We start from the raw sequence: 16,501 nt of genomic DNA on the forward strand, positions 1-16,501 counted from the left end.
AATTAAATTTTGATGAATGAAATTGAGAAAAAAATCAATAAAAAACAATGTAAATCAAAACAAATGATTATTAAAAGAATTATGATTGAATTTAACATAAATATAAATTGAAATTAAATATTTAGGGATAAAATTTAAAAAAAAACAAACCAAAATGTATTTTTATGTTCACAAAATAAAAAATATCTTTACGACTAAACAATAATAATAAAAATAATTATTATGAAATTACAATCAAAAACTTGAAACCAAAGCTAAAAAATTTAAATAACAAAGATGATCGACTAATTCAACTGTTTATAAAATTATGTATAAAAATAAAAATACTCTTATGACTAAACATTAATAACAAAAAAAAACATTAAAAAATAATAATCACACACTTGAAGTCAAAGGTAACAAATTTGCATGGCAGGGGTGCTTGTGTAATTTAACTATTTATAACAAAATTAAAATTACTATATGACCAATGAATAAAAAATAATGATTGTTTACTCTCTAATGTCAATACGGTATGCATTGTTATTAAAAAAAAAAAAAGATAATGCTGCCCCAGACAAAATAAGAATGAAATGAAATTTACTTAAATGAAATGAAGATTTATAAATTAAAGGATGAAAGGATAATTTTACTACAGTACTAGATACATTTAGTTATGAATAAACTACAATAAAAAAAATCACATGGTTTGCATTTTACTCAAGACTTGTATTAAATTATATTATTGGTTATGGTTTAAAGTATTTTTCACTTAAAAATATATTAAAATAATATTTTTTTTATTTTTTAAAAATTATTTTTGATATTAACATATTAAAACAATTTAAAAATATAAAAATATAATTTTTAACAAAAATAAATTTTAAAATTTTTAAAAATATAATTTCAACTGTGTTTTTAAATATATTGAAATAAAAAACGGAGAGCTTATTTATTGATTCGCTAATTCAAGATTGGGTTCATATCGGTTAGATGACCTTGTTAAATTGGATGGACTAGGTTTTAAACTCAAAATCACAGACTTTTAGTTTATAAAATAGTGATGGAGTCGGAAACACATGAATAGCAATAAGCACAGGAAGGTAGGGAATTTGTCCCGTCAGGGTTAAAAACACAAATAGTTACAAAAGCTTATTTTATTTATAAAATATTAATTTAATAAAATTTGTTCCAGGAGGTTTACAAGCCCAAAAATAACATTAATAATGTAGACAAAGAAAAAAAAACATTAAAACAAAAGGGAAAAGTAAAAAAAATAATCATAAAACCCAAAATAATCAAGAAAAAATAACAAAATAGAATCTTAAGAGCCTAATTTAAGAAAATCTATGTGACTAATGGACTTGCAAAGTAGGTGTGTTATATTACTAGGCATTAAAAATATCCTCCAGAAATTTAAACTTGATACAGTAATTAAATTAAACATTATTTTTTTAACCATTATACTAATCTGGTGTGATTTAACTCTGTTTAACTTATTTATAAAAATATTTATTATATTATCTGCAAAATCTGTTAATGACATACATCTACTAAGCGATGAGAGATGTCTGTATATTCGTGATTTTTTATTTTTGAAAAATAGAAAAATAATATGTGTGTGATAAGGTTGAGTTTATATATATGCATGTATGTATGTATATGCATGTATGATGGGATTGAGTGTTTTTCACGGAGGAGAGTCACGCGCTCCATCCTCGTCCTTTGAATGTTTTTTCTCCATCGAGTCGGGTTTTTTTTCGAGTATCCGTTAAGCGGGAAATTTTAACCGTCCACGTGGCTAACCAGAGGAATCTAAAAAACATGAATCTATGTATGCATAAAATGGATCATTCTCAGGCTCAATATCTCTATAAAAAGACACCCTACTTCCCCACCAAGGAATCTGTGATGTATATGCCACTTCCCTTTTTCTCCCTCCAAGGACCCTCCTCGAGAAAAAGCAAACCAGATAAGGCGAGATATATTATACCTGTAAAGAAGCAGCTAATGGCTACCTTCACTCTATATATATCACTGCCATCCCTCTCTGTATAATCCCTAATTCCTCTCACTTTCCTTCTCTATAAAAATCCTCTCCCACGAGCAACCCCAAATCCCTCCGAAAAGTTCTCTTCATCTGGCCTCTCTATATACTCCTCTCGTACATCCTGCAATTGCCGTTTCTGTTCAATTGGTTTCTTTCAAATCAAAACCCCACAAACCAACAATGTCGTCCTTTGAATTTGACAAAGTGAAGACTGAGAAAGCCGATGCTGTGAGAAGGTACAACAGAAAGAGATACTCTTACTACTTTTTGGAAGCAGTGGGAGCCTTAGTCTTGCTTTGGTGCTCCATTTCTTGCTTCCCTGTCATAACACAAATCGCCTCTCATTATCTCTCCTATTCTAACCGGAAAATCTATGTTTTTGTGCTCGCAAACATGTTCATAATTCTAATTGTCTATCTTTCATCCACAACAGCCCACAACAATGACCAAAACGACACCCCATTCCAAGCCGATATCTACGACGAATACGTTTCCTTATCCTCCAACTCCTCTCCTCGTTGGAAAACAACAACGCACGAGGACAAACAGTTGGTTGTTTCATCGTTGCTAGAGAAACCAGTTCAAGTAGAGGAGAAGGATCTTCCAGTCCGTGAGACAGATACCTTATACGACGACAAACAAATAGTCTGCTGGGAGAAAACTGTTGATGCTGCCAAAGTTGAAGTGGAGGAGAAGCCAGTTCGTGATCTTACACTGTTGAAAGAGCAGAAGCGTTGCTGGAGGAAGCGATCAGCGTGGAGTGGAAAAGAGAACAGGGAATGTTCACGAGAGTTTGGAAGATCGGAGACAGAGACTGGAAGCTGGGAAATTACGTCTTTTGTGATCAAGAACAGTTCTCGCCTTAATAATAACACTCCGGCCGCCGCGAAAAAGTCGATGCAGGAGATGGATAATGACGAATTTAGGCATGCCGTTGAGACGTTTATTGCCGACAAGAAGAAGATTTTGAGAGAGGAGAGTATTGCGATGTTAATCGAGGAGAAGGAAGAGTAGTTGGCTATTAATTATAGATGATTAATTAATATCTAGCAATATTCGTAAAAGGGAGTGAATGATTAGCTAGGCACTGTAAAATCCATCTCGATTTTATTATATTACCTTTTCTTCTTCTTCTTCTTCTTCTTCTTCTTTTCAAATCGTGAGTTTGGACAAGCATGTCATGATTTCTGTTTTATGAAAATTATGATTTTCATTTTTTTTATATGATTTTCTGTTAGTTATTTGTGCTAGTTTCTTAAAATTTCAAGCTGATGGGATGGACTTCAGAGTCCAGGCTTCTCTCTAGGCATGTTGATGTCTCTATGTTGCCATCTCTTCAGCCTTTTCACTTGCACAGATTTTGTCTACGTTTATTTCATGTTCTCCTCTGGAGGCGCGTCCTTGAAAAAGTGGAGATCAATCTATCTATTTCATTTGGAAAATGGTCTTGGATCAGAAGTTAGTCCAAATAATTCCCTTTCACGATATGTATATATATATGTATGTATATATATATATATGTATGTATGTATCACCTTGCTGTAAACGTGGGAAAATATTACCAGGCAAGAATCAAGATTCATTATTTCTTTTGCCCCAATCAATATGGTATAAGGACAAAAATTATTTGATAGGAGTAGTGCGATTGACAGTCTTTTTGGTAGCCGCAGAATTTGGCTTTTATTAGTGCATAATTGCCCTAACCCTAAAAGCAGCGGCATTTTTTATCCTGAAAAGGTGGGATCTTCACAGGTAAAAAGTTACTTTTTTCTCCAATTAAAGGGCGGATAAGAATTCAGTCTGCAATTATAGAGACCTGCTGGAACTTGAATTTTTCAATGGACTAGTGGGGGTTCGGGAAATGATCATCAATGGAGGATACGTACACAGATTCTTCATAACGAAGGCAAAGTTACCACCATCTCCTCCCTCCCTTGGGAAATGTCATTGTCGTTCCTATTTTATGCCACCTCTTCCTCCATTTTATCCTTTAATCTACTTTTATGTTTCCTAATTAACATATAGCCACAAAGGAGATTGATGCATAATTAATTTTGTTCATGTTGCTGTTAAAAAAATTATATAACGTGGGATTGAGGATATTTTATTTTCTTGTATTATAATATGTAGATTATTTATAATGAAGCAGCTTGCTCTTATACACTTGTGGTGGAAATTCTGCAACAAAAGGGATAGAAGAGGTCTCTTTTTTACATTCCCCGTCATTTCTTCTTCTTCTTTTTGTTGTATATGTTAGTCGAGACACAAGCACCAATATTGTACTCTTACAATAATCATGCCACTAATTTTGTTTTTGACTTCGAACTTCGGAGGACCTTTTCCTCCGTACAATACTATCAAAATCTGGCCAGTCGGTGGTAATTGATAATTAATATATAGATTAGTGCTTGATTTGATGGTTTAAAACTACACCTGTTCTATAATTTATTAGATTCAAATCTTTGATTAAATTGTTAGAAGTAAATTCTTTGATGATCCCTTGATATTTGATTTAGATGATCTATTGATCAAATGGGAAAGTTACACGCTTACACTTTTTTCTCAGCTACCTTAAAAATATCACATGATTGTTTTTTTTTTTTTTAAAAAAAAAAAAAACAGAGTTAATTAGAATGCTTGTACTTATTTGGTTTTTTTTTTTTCAGTTTCAAAGAGTTTAGTATGTGCGAAATACAATAGTTTTGCTTTTCTTTGTCTTCTCTTCCGAGCAAGAACTGCATCCGATGAGTTCCCGACACTGTCTTTTTTGAACCAAAATAAGTTCATCTACCCATTGCACTAAAAATCTCCAATTTTTTCCTATTATGAATGCTAATTCTTGATGGCCAAAATAAAAATGGTTAATGCCATGAAATCAACCATACCCAATTCTTAATTTGTCCTCTTTACGTCCAATTCCATCTTGCGATGCTGGAAAAGATTTTCTGGAGGACTCCTTTCCCTAAAGACAGCACCATTTAGCTGTTATGTAACTCAGTCATAATCAAGAATTACAAGATGCCCCGATTTCATTTTTAGAGTTATAAATCGAACCGTCGTTATTATTATTTAGCAGGTTTGTTGAGGATCTCAAAGGCACTGTTCTACATTTCGAACTAATTATATTTTTTAATTTTTTTAATTTCAATTAATTTTTCATATACTGTTTTGTTTTGCTCGTTTTAATATGTTAATATTAAAAATATATTAAAAAACATATAAAAAATAAAATTAGACAGTAGAAAAGGATTGTATAAAGTTTGTAACAGTTAACGCAGACCTTAAGTACATGGAAAGACATGTGGTGTGGTTAAGTCAACATCAGCAACTGTACAACAAGTGTTAAGGATGAGAATTTAATCCATGCTGACGCCTCAAGTTGCCACGGATATTAAACAAAACAAATTTAAGAGCAACAATTTCTCCCCATAATTGTTTCTAAGATACCCAACCACCGAGCCTTGTGCTTTTCAATTGTCTTTAGCATATTTGTACTTGTTAGGCTACGCTTAAATAATTATTGTTCCGTCGTCGTATTGGATGGCGGGAGAAAAGTGAACAACTGATCAGTGTCGTTGCCTGAATTGAAGAAACATATTTATTATTTATTTGGAAATTCAGGCAGCTATTAATTAATTATTGAAACTTAGCCCCCCATAAGCAATTAATTAGTATTTAACATCGTAATAGATTAAAAAGAAAAAAGAAATGGTATTACTTTAGGAAAAGAATATTGGATATAACATAATTCAGTGCAGAAAGTAGGGCTGCAATCCACTATTCTTCTGAAATAAATAAATAAATAAATAGGAGAAGCTACAAAAGAATGATTGCTTGCTCTCGATCAGATAGACACCCTTGGATTGGCACACACAGACCTGACTTCTCTGTCCTCGTTTCTCAATGATCTTCCAGATAACTTTATTTGTCCATTAATTAATGCCACGAGTTCAAATTAAGAAAGTAGTGTATCCACGAGTGTATGCGTAAGAAAAAGAGCTTAGCCTTTGTGTTCTTCCAGTTGTAGGCATGTCTTTCTATATATGTATATATAAAATCACAAAGTAGCAGCATTACTTAACAACAAAGTAATGGACGGCATCAGGCAGCTGAGTGGAGTTGATAAAAAGAGGCCATTGCGATGCTAAAAGGAGATGCAAACGTGTGTGAATGTCTAACAAATAACAATGACACATTGTAGTGGTAGTGGCAAGTCGAGATTGGAATCTGGAAAAAAGAAAATGAATTATCTGTCCACTTCAGATCATGCATAGCAACTTATTACAAAATCATGAATTGACGGTCCACCAGCCATTTAATTGGAATATATGCATGTATAATTCACATATTTCATCCCGTTTGTAGTCATGGTATGGTTGGGGAAACACTGGCATCATATGATAATTTGGACAGGAACTTGTTGGTGATGAGATTAATTTGTAGAATCAAACCAGCAATGCTTTCCCTATAATTAATAATAATAATAATTGTAAATATAATTATTTAGTGAATGATTTAATAGTAAGAGCTTGGAATCAAAAAACTTGCTTTCATGTAGTTTTAAGTTTATTTGTTAATATGATAGCTACTAAAAATTTACATGATCATTAATTTTAAAGTTTGTGAAATTAATCGAGTTACGTATAAATTAATCCGAACACTCATATTGATTAAAAAAATAATTATAAATTAGCATGGCTTCCATTTAAAAGATTTGATGATTTCTTCAGTGATATATATTATTATTTCCATGATAGCATATCTTTTAGTCACAAAATATATAACACCTCAAAGATATTTCATAGGGCAAAATAAAATGGGGTGGTTTTTTTTCTCATTATAAAAAAAGAAAAACTAAAATGTTTTTGCATTTTTTTGTAACATGTAAAAAAAATCATTGTGAATTTGTAATAATTATTCTTTCCTTCATTATTCTTAACAATTACCTTGCATGGGGTAAAATCATCTTTTACTAGTTCATACAAATATCATTTGTAGATTGATTAGAGAAAACTTTATTGTTAAACTTTGAAAATTCACATTAAAAATACTCTTTTTTTCTTGAAATAAAAAAAATGGTTTTTTGTTAAGGATTTTTTGTCCTTTTTTTTATTTATATTGTGCAATAACGCTTATACCCTTAGCTACTAAAAAACATAACCTTGTAAAAAGAGGTTTATTTATCTTAATATTTTTTTTCTTGGTAAAATTACACATGAAACCTTTGGTTTTCAAAATTTTAGAATGACTTCAAAAGGTATTTTTATCTTTGTTTCATGGTTTATTTTTTTATAATAATAATACGCCATTGATATATACCCACTTAATATTACTCGAGTCTTTCACATTACTATTATTATTAATTAATTTGACTTATTGATTATTATTAATTATCTCATGACCCGTTGATGAAAGGATATTTTTTTTGTAATTTGACTTGTTAAAATATTAATAAAACAATAAAATATATTGATGTGTGTCACGCACGTGTCCGAGTCCTCCATACCATTCCAAAAGCATGTGATAATGCTTTGAGTGGCAAAAAAAAAAACCCGACTGTCATCTTATCAAACTCACAAAGTTGTGGCATAGTTGTTTGGGCAGCGCGTTTAACAAGATAGGTGACAATTCAACGTTAATGAGTTTGTTTTTATTATATCCATCTTTTCTCTTATGAGCCTTGGTATTTTCGTCAAGCCTTTAAAAATTCAGTTTTGTCCTCCATTTTGTATTTATTTTGGGTTTGGTGTTTATTTTTTTATTTCTATTTGTTTTAATTTTAATGCTTCTTGAAGTTTTTATTTTTTTAATTTCATCCCTCTGTATTTTATTTGATTTAATTTTTATATTCAATTTGATTCTCATTATTTTAATTTTTATTTTTTATCATTTGCATTTATTTATTTTGTTCTATTTTGTCCTTTAGAATCTTAATTCATCTTTTTCTTCAAATTTTATCCTTATTTTTTTCAATGCTCTTTTTCTATCCTTTCGTTTATTTTTTTTTCAATTTAATCTCTAATTAGTTGCTTTCTATTATTTTTGGTGCAGGATTTAGTCCTTGTTATTTATATTTTTTTAATTTTTTATAATTGAGAATTTTATTTTGAAATTTTTTGTGCTTGCTTTTTATATGGTATTCCAAATCTTATGACTTGATCCATTAGTTTTAATGATTTACCTAATTTGAGTTTGGTTTTTTTTTTTCTAAATCCTTTTTAGAAATTGTTTTTTTTTTCTTATTTTTATAATTTAACATTGACTTATCAGGCCTTGAGCTTTATGATTATTATTTTTTTTGTGATGTTATCCGCATCTCATATCTTAGGTTGTAAGTTAGTTAAGTTAACATGGATTGACTCTATTTTTTTAATTAATTTTTTATTTGATTTTATTATTTTCTATTAAATTATTAATTCTTCAGTATTGTTATTTTTTTCACCTTTCTTTACATGGGGTTATCCCGAGTACAAGATAATCAAGCATCTCGATGTCCCCTCCATAAATAAGCGATGCGTCTAGCTCAATGATGGTTAGAGTGACACATGTGGCCTCTTTTTTTTAACTTTTCTTTTACTCGATTTTCATACTAGTCTTGAAAAAAATTAAATGAACCCTTAAGGTTTATTGTATTTAAGATTTCATCCTTATTCTCTTAACTATAATTTTAAATAATTTATGAAATTAAGGATTTTTTAATTTCATTATTATTTTCTTTATTGCAATTTTTTATTATGAATTATTTATTAAATTAAGATTTGTTTTTAATTTCAACCTCAATAGATATTTTTACTAATCAAATTAGATTTATATTCTTTTGATTATCATTATTTTTTTGTCATTTTCATCATTCTTTTTTTTTCATGTTAAATTTAATCCTTTCTTATTATTGTTTTTTTTTTACCTTGCAAGGTTTTTCTAGGTTGATTTTTTATTATTATTAATTCATCATCCAATATTTAATTGGACAAGTGTTTTGTTTCTTAGTTGATTTTAGTCTAAAATTTAACGGTTTATATGTTTGAAAAATTGACTCTAGTTTACAAATTTAGTTTACAAAATTAACACGGGCACGGGTTTTCATAGTTGTTTTTCTTTTTCTAAGGTAGTTATTTCCATCATTTACCATTATGTTAATTTTTTTATTCATTTTCTTTGAGATTTTTTTGTCAATTTGAAAATAATACATGTCGTCTTGGTCTTAGTTTTTTCTTTATTAAATTTAACTTTTTAAAAGGAATTTTGCTTTTAAATTGAATTAAATTAATTAATTCCTTCCTTCAACCTTAAATTTTTTAATTGTTGAGTTTCTAGATTGAGTTCGGATAAAATGTTTTAAATTTTTTAATTGTTGAGTTTCTAGACTGAGTTCGAATAAAAAATTTTAATTTTTAGTTGTTAAGTTTCTAAATTGAGTTCGGATAAAAAAATTTATAAATTATAAATTTAAGAATTTAATTCAAGTTTACCAATTTTACATTCTTTCAATATCTTTTATGCCATGAAAAAATAAATAATTGACCTGAATTTTATGTTTTTATAAAATTAAATTTACTAATTACTGATATTTAATTTGAGACAATAATTAAAAAAATTATATATAAACCTATTTAGTTATTTCAACACGGGGTCAAAATTGGAGGGCTTGTCCCTAAAATTAGGTGGAGTACCCTATTGCATAAAGTAGAATTGAATTGAGTCTTTTAAGCAGATACAAACACTCATGATTTGATTCAATTACATGGATGCTGTGACAGGTGGTGATTGATTTGATTATATTAGCAAGGCATGCCCCAAGTTATCTAAAATTAACGTGGCACGCTTTAGTTCTCAACGAGAGACATACGCAGAAGTATCATCCTTTCTATTATCAATACGGGTTACTTGAATCGGACAACCACTTTTTAATCTGGAGAACAATGCCCATTTCTCAATGCTTGAGTCTGAGTCTATCACCAGCCACCTGAAAAAAAAAATCGTGTTTAGCAACCTATCTAATGTATAATTATAAATTGTGATATTCATGTGATCTCAAGTTAGATTGATATGGAGTTTTACATCATTGTTAATTTCAAGTTCCATACAATTAATTAAAATACACAATAAATTAATTTGAATATCCATGTCAATAAAAAAAAATATCGATTATGCATGTGCGTGTGTGTGTGTATTACACGGTGTGTCCATTGCGTTTGAAAAATGTGGAGTGAAAAATGGATTGATTATAAAGAGAACTCACTTGTATGTTGTGATTAGACGATGAAGGAAGACTAGCATCATGGCTTTAGCCATGTTCATTCCCAGGCAGGTTCTTGCTATAATTATAAATTGTGATATTCATGTGATTTCAACTTCAATTGATATAAAATTTTACATCATTATTAATTTTAAGTTACATATAATTAGTTAAGATATACATAAATTAACTCGAATATCCATGTCAATAAAATATTGATTATGCATGTATGTGTGTGTGTGTGTTATGCGGTGTGTCCATTGCATGTGAAAAATGTGGAGTGAAAAATGGATTGATTATGAAGAGAACTCACTTGTATGTTGTGATTAGACGATGAAGGAAGACTAGCATCATGGCTTTAGCCATGTTCATTCCCAGGCAGGTTCTTGCTCCCATCCCAAATGCTAAGAAGCTGTATGGCTTTGAGTCATCCTGTACATGAAAAGCAAAAATAGCTTGTCGATCATTAGTTATTTACAGCAAGATGGGAAAATGAAAGAGAAGAAATGAAATCAGATTTGACAATAGGTGGGACTTACATTAAACCTTGAAGGATTGAAATTGTTGGGGCAATTGTAATGATTAGGGTCAAGGTGTATTGATTTAGCATCAACATTAATGTTCCACCCTTTCTTTATCTTAAATCCTATGGAAACAAAACCACAGAAGGACTATTAAATTTCAAATAGTATGATCAAAGACAATGTTGCGGTGGAAAGTACGTAGATTAAATTATAAATGTTAGGAGACAAACCTTCAATCTCACAATCTTGAAGTGCTGATCTTGGAAACCAAGGTACTATAGATGCCATCCTTAATGATTCTTTGACTACCTGTTTGTGATCGTTTATATTTTATACCAGAATTCACCTAATCAGACCAAGAGTCTCTTAAGCAAGGGAATTCTTTTTCTATCTAAAGATTAATCCCAGAAATTTCTATCAAATTAACGAGGAAGATCTCATTTGTGAATACCTTAGAAGCGTATGGCATCTCAGCAAGATCTTCCAGTGTGAGAAAGGGCCCTGGTGAAATTTTTTCTGCAAGGTGAAGTTGCTCTGCCTGCTCCAAACAAAAAGCAGATTGTCATTTAACTAGTTGCATAAAATTACTTGACGATGGCCAAAATATGTCCATTGATGCTTGAATGTGAAAAGGAACACTACTTTTTCTACATACTCTAAGGGTGTCTAGAACATCTTGATTTTCTCCAAGATACTTGACCATCCATGCGATTGCACTTGCAGTTGTATCCTGACCTACATAGACAAACTATTATAAACAGTTTGACGTTCAAAGGCAAAGGTACAGCAGCAAATCTGGGTATAATAGCCGTCTTCTAACCTGCAATAATCATGGTCAAAATGTTGTCTTTTATCTCTGTGTCTGTCATCCTATAGGCCTCATCAGAACCTGGCTTTTCATCTTCTACCAACAGGCATTGCATAAAATCTTTTTGATTGCCTTGTGAGCATCTTCTTCTTTCAGTCATGATCAAGTCCAGTGTGCTCATAATCCTTTTCCTGGCCTGAATCATCATCATTTTTTTAGTATCATGATTTCATAATTTTCGTGGCATCAGAGAGTGACACCCAAATTTGGGCTGCAAAAGGATTGTAATAAAGTTCAAACCCACAACATGAGAAGCCCATTTATGATTTTATGGGCTTCGATAGTAGATTACCTTAAGGCCTTTGTAAAATCTAGTCCAAGGAAACCTTATAGGGAAGGCGAGCATGGCTTCACAGACAAGAGTTATGTCCTCTTGCAGCATTTCTAGTTTCGGATCGTCCTCTGAGCTCATCAACATCCTGCACATGGCTTTGAAGGTTATCTGCACCAAATACGATACCAAGATCAAAATCAAGGTTTTTTAGCTGATCACGCCTTCCAAATTGGGCCTATGCGACTAGCCTCGCACAAGGCTCGAGTGACAAAGTGATGTTATCCTTTAAAGGATTCGTTATTCGAGCGAAGAAAGTTTTACTAAAGCCTGTGGAAATATCAAGTGGGTCAACTCTAGCCTCCAGTTTTATGGTGCCATGGCTCCAGTTGACGTGGATGGGCGCTAGAGAGGCCTACAAATGCAGGCACATTTGGGCCTATTTACTGAATTGGGCTAATATTCGGACAGCATGAGCTCGGTTCAAAAGTTAACCTTTTTATGTCAGAAGCATGGTGATTGTTTGGTAATATAGTGGTTTTTTTAAAATAAATATTTTTTTTAATTTTGAAATATATTAAAAAATCTAAAAAACTATTAATTTAAATTTTTTAAGTAAATTATACTTTAAGAAGCATGTTAAACCACGCTGCCTTGTATGAAGCTAACAAACCTCGGTTGCATGGTCAAGAACAACTATTGTGTCCCTATCTTGCCAGGTGCTAAGACTTTTCACAACCAGTTCATCGAACTGTCTGATAAAAACAGAAATGGAACTTGTTGAGAATAAATGTGTCAAACAGCTACGGATGAGTTTGTGTTGTCCATGAGAAGCACATAGCAGGCTTTGATCTCCCACAAGCTCTGCGATTGATTTTATGTATCTCTTCGTGAATTTTCCAGATTCATTTTTTAAAATTATCTTAGCCGATTCTGTGCTTGAAACAAAAACTTGTGCCAGTCCAAGGATGTTGGTCTTGAAGCACTTCCCATACCTGTTGTCATCAAAATGAAATTAATATCCCTCTGGCATGTATGTATGTATATATATATTTTCAGTTCTCCATTACATCATCAAACTTCTTGATGCTTGAGGGATTTTAGATTCTCTCATGATTAAAAGGCAACATGCTCATCATATTCCTAATCTAGTACTGAACAATGGACATCCCAACACCAAGTCTGATTTATTACCTTAGACGGCGAGCTCGGACGAAGTCGTAATAACCTCTGCCATTATTCATGGCTGCCATGAACTGTATGGTCTCTCCGATCAACGGCAATCCACAACTACCCGGTGGGATATCAGCCTCTGCAATTCGGTTACGATAACCTAGCATCTTAAAGAATCCAAGATACAAAAGAAACAAGGTGCCAAGAAGAAGCACCGTGTAGAAACAAATGCCAGAAAGCATAAAGGATGAGAGAGGAAGCATTTTGTTCAAGTTTGGAAGGAGGACATGAAATTATCGTAGCATGGCCATATTATTGCCCCCGGGCACGGGCATGAATATTTGAAAGTGGATAGTCCGGGCCATGTGTGCGGTTGAGAAAATAGATGCTGGCATTTTGGCCTACAGGCCATCATTTGGAGATTGAAAGATTTCTGATTGACGTCGTCCCCCATTAGCGATAATCCCCAGTCCCCACCACGGCTTTCTTTCGTAGTTTATTCTGAGCCATTTAGTTCCCACTGCCGTTTGCTACCTTCCGTTGAATATGGGCTCCAAAAATCGAAACCATTGAGACACTTGTGGCATGAATTTATTAGGTTTTGGTCTTCCATGAAGTTCTTTTTTTAACCGTCCCCTCGAGTTATCTTAATTATTCGAGGGTTACAAAAAAAACGCCATTTTAAATAAAAGCTTTTGAGAGAGAGAGAGTTCATAGAAGTACAAAACATTAACATATATTTGCGTCGTTGTCTGTCAGGTGAGCAAGTGATTGTATACGTGAAAGTACTGTGAAAGTATGATATTGATTATTTTTTAAAATATATATATTAAAATAATCAAAAAAATATTAAAAAATGTTAATTTAAAATAATAAATAAATAGATTTTTTCAAAAACATTCTCAAAACAAGATATCAAACACACCACAAAACAGATGGACATTGTCTTGACGAACAGATAGGGCGTGGTGTGGTTTGAGGTTTCTGGAAAAGAAATTGAGGGGGGAGCCTATGGTGGGGCCGAACAATTGAATTGCAGTCGACGGCCAGATTTCACGCCCCTGTATTTGGATCTGAATTGAGCACGCCATTGGTAGGTCCAGGACTGGTCCTACCAGCCACCATGTCCTGGCATGGGACAAGAGGCAAGGCCTCCCCCAAGCTATGATGATTCATCTGTCTTGTCCAGACATCCCTTATCCGGGTAGTTGCCTATTTTAGGGCACCAAAAAGGAAGTGTTTTTGGTTTTAGCACTTAAAAAATAATAATAATAACACATTACGTGACATCCTACGTGACATATTTAGAAAAGCATCAAAGATGATGTCTGTGCTCTCTCAAATTATAAAAATAATTCGATACAATTTATAGTAAAAGAGAAGGAAAAAAAACTGTAGAAATATATCAGAAATTATAAAAATAATTCGATGTGAGTCGAGAACCTTTTTTATTTTATTTCTCTATCTTCCTTATAATTTATGAAGGGATAAGAGATAAGAAAAATAAAAAAAAATTGAAGTCACGTTAAAACTCTCATAACAATAACATAGGTGTTATTGAAGAAATTTTAATAAAACAAATTAAATAATAGCAATAAGGATCACCAAATGATCAAAACATATCACATCAACTATTCAAAGACAAATAAATTTTAATATATTTGAATAGTTTGTTGTGTGGCTACTATAGTTACTGTTCGTTACTTTACTTTATACTTTTATATTCATTTTATTGATATTTTTTAAATGGTATAAGTGTAATCATTATTATAATATAATGTGTTTTTTAGGGTTTTTTTTCTCTTTTCTTTTTTATTATAAATTGTACCAACATATTTTAATTTTAAAAAGAGTTATAGACAATACTTACAATTCATGAGTCACAGTATTATTTATGATTTTTTAAATTATATTATTTTTTAAAATATTTTTTATATTATGCTAATTTTTTTTAAAAGCGTTAAAGTATAAAGATACTAAGAAAAGGGGGGGTGGGGAAGTTTTCTAGCTGGCCATGAATGCTCAGTAGGCACCATTCTCTATGTGACCCAATTTACGAAGGCTCTCCAGTGGCTTCGAAGTAGGCTCAGGTTTCTTCTCCTCTGTCCACGAAATCTCGCATCCGAGACTTAAAAATATATTGAACTGTGATGTAAATTGCTTTGAATAGTTAAAAATATATTAAAATATGTTTTTATTTGTAATATTAATACATTGGAATTATTAAAGAATACTAAAATAAACCATTTAATATATATTTTTTCAAATCAATTATATTCTTAAAACAAATTCAACCACAGTTACATGCACAAAAATAAACTGCCTCTGCATCACCCAACCTCCCCCAAAGGCTACTGGTCATGTGGTCAATGCATCACATTGTCGCAAGTGCAGCCGTGAAACGATGATTATCGTATCGAACACGATCTGGCTATGTGTTTTTACTCTAACAAAACATCATCACTCGTTGAAGATTATTATCTCTCATGATGACTCCTATACCAGGTCACACAGCATCATACAATTTTCATTTTTTTTATGTAATTTTTATGTTTTAAAATATTTTTTATTTTAAAAATATATCAAAATAATATAATTTTTCAAATTTAAAATTTATTTTTTTATTATGAACATATCAGAAAGATTTAAAAAATACATATTATTCACTAATGATTCATAAGTATAAAAGCTTCATGAAACATCAAGTAACATGGTTCATTTATCAAACAGCCTAGTTGTTAGCCTTGAAAAGTCTTGGATTAGTGTAATTTTACATAGAATTACCTCAATTAAATCACCACGAGGCCATGTATATATTATGTGTTTGTTGTTGAGGTGTAATTTTTTTATAAATTATATAAAATAATACATACATATATATTAAAATGATTTTTTATGTTTTATTTTTAACATAAATATATTAAAATATGAAAAAACTATAAAAAATAATTTTATATTTTCTCAAATCAAATATATTTTTAAATCATACCTGTCTAAATAAAGTTATTGTCGGTGCTGTAATCAATGGTCAATAGCTAATTATCAAACCAGACACCCTGTCTTGAGTACACCGGCAAAATTGATATTTGCATTTAGTCAGTGCCAGCTGGTTAAAGTTGTGCGGGTCCCATATTACGTCATGCAATCATGATTATCCATAGAATTGATAGCCACTTGATCTCTGGCCAATGACTCGTTCACATCTCGCGGTCCCATTTTTCCGAGCTAGCACTGGCTCCCACTGAAACAATACACAGCACTCGTTTTCTTTTTCCAAGAAGTAAAGGCAGGTCACCAGCTACTGCTTTATTTTTTTCCCCTTGCAAAAGTCACCTCTACAAGATGTGAAAATACGAAAAAGCCAAGAACACGGCGGCTTGGCATGCGTCTCAAAATTCAT

General features: G+C 31.5%; 2 protein-coding genes across 2 annotated transcripts; one reads left to right on the forward strand and one right to left on the reverse strand.

Moving 5' to 3' along the window:
• Window positions 1-1,870: 1,870 nt before the first annotated feature.
• Window positions 1,871-3,165, forward strand: LOC105128768 (uncharacterized). Its single transcript, XM_011030574.1, has one exon. It carries the CDS (start codon window positions 2,210-2,212, stop codon window positions 3,041-3,043), a length of 834 nt encoding a protein of 277 aa, XP_011028876.1. The 5' UTR covers window positions 1,871-2,209; the 3' UTR covers window positions 3,044-3,165.
• Window positions 3,166-9,859: 6,694 nt separating this feature from the next.
• Window positions 9,860-13,483, reverse strand: CYP722A1 (cytochrome P450, family 722, subfamily A, polypeptide 1). Its single transcript, XM_011030576.1, has 10 exons — window positions 13,123-13,483; window positions 12,602-12,923; window positions 11,950-12,099; window positions 11,610-11,793; window positions 11,445-11,524; window positions 11,241-11,327; window positions 11,020-11,098; window positions 10,805-10,911; window positions 10,579-10,697; window positions 9,860-9,992 (listed from the first exon to the last, which is right to left on the reverse strand). The coding sequence occupies exons 1-10, from the start codon at window positions 13,362-13,364 to the stop codon at window positions 9,860-9,862; spliced, it is 1,503 nt and encodes a 500-aa protein (XP_011028878.1). The 5' UTR covers window positions 13,365-13,483.
• Between the last annotated feature and the right edge of the window lie 3,018 nt (window positions 13,484-16,501).

The sequence above is a fragment of the Populus euphratica genome, unplaced genomic scaffold (genome assembly GCF_000495115.2).
Source record: "Populus euphratica unplaced genomic scaffold, PopEup_1.0 scaffold11.1, whole genome shotgun sequence".
Lineage (NCBI taxonomy): Eukaryota > Viridiplantae > Streptophyta > Magnoliopsida > Malpighiales > Salicaceae > Populus > Populus euphratica.

Coding starts and splice junctions, on each gene's coding strand:
- LOC105128768 (XM_011030574.1), top strand. CDS start 2,210: ATGTCGTCCTTTGAATTTGACAAAGTGAAGACTGAGAAAGCCGATGCT.
- CYP722A1 (XM_011030576.1), bottom strand. CDS start 13,364: ATGCTTCCTCTCTCATCCTTTATGCTTTCTGGCATTTGTTTCTACACG. Junction 12,924..13,122: donor GTCCGAGCTCGCCGTCTAAG/GTAATAAATCAG, acceptor TGATGACAACAG/GTATGGGAAGTGCTTCAAGA. Junction 10,698..10,804: donor TCAATCCTTCAAGGTTTAAT/GTAAGTCCCACC, acceptor TTTCATGTACAG/GATGACTCAAAGCCATACAG.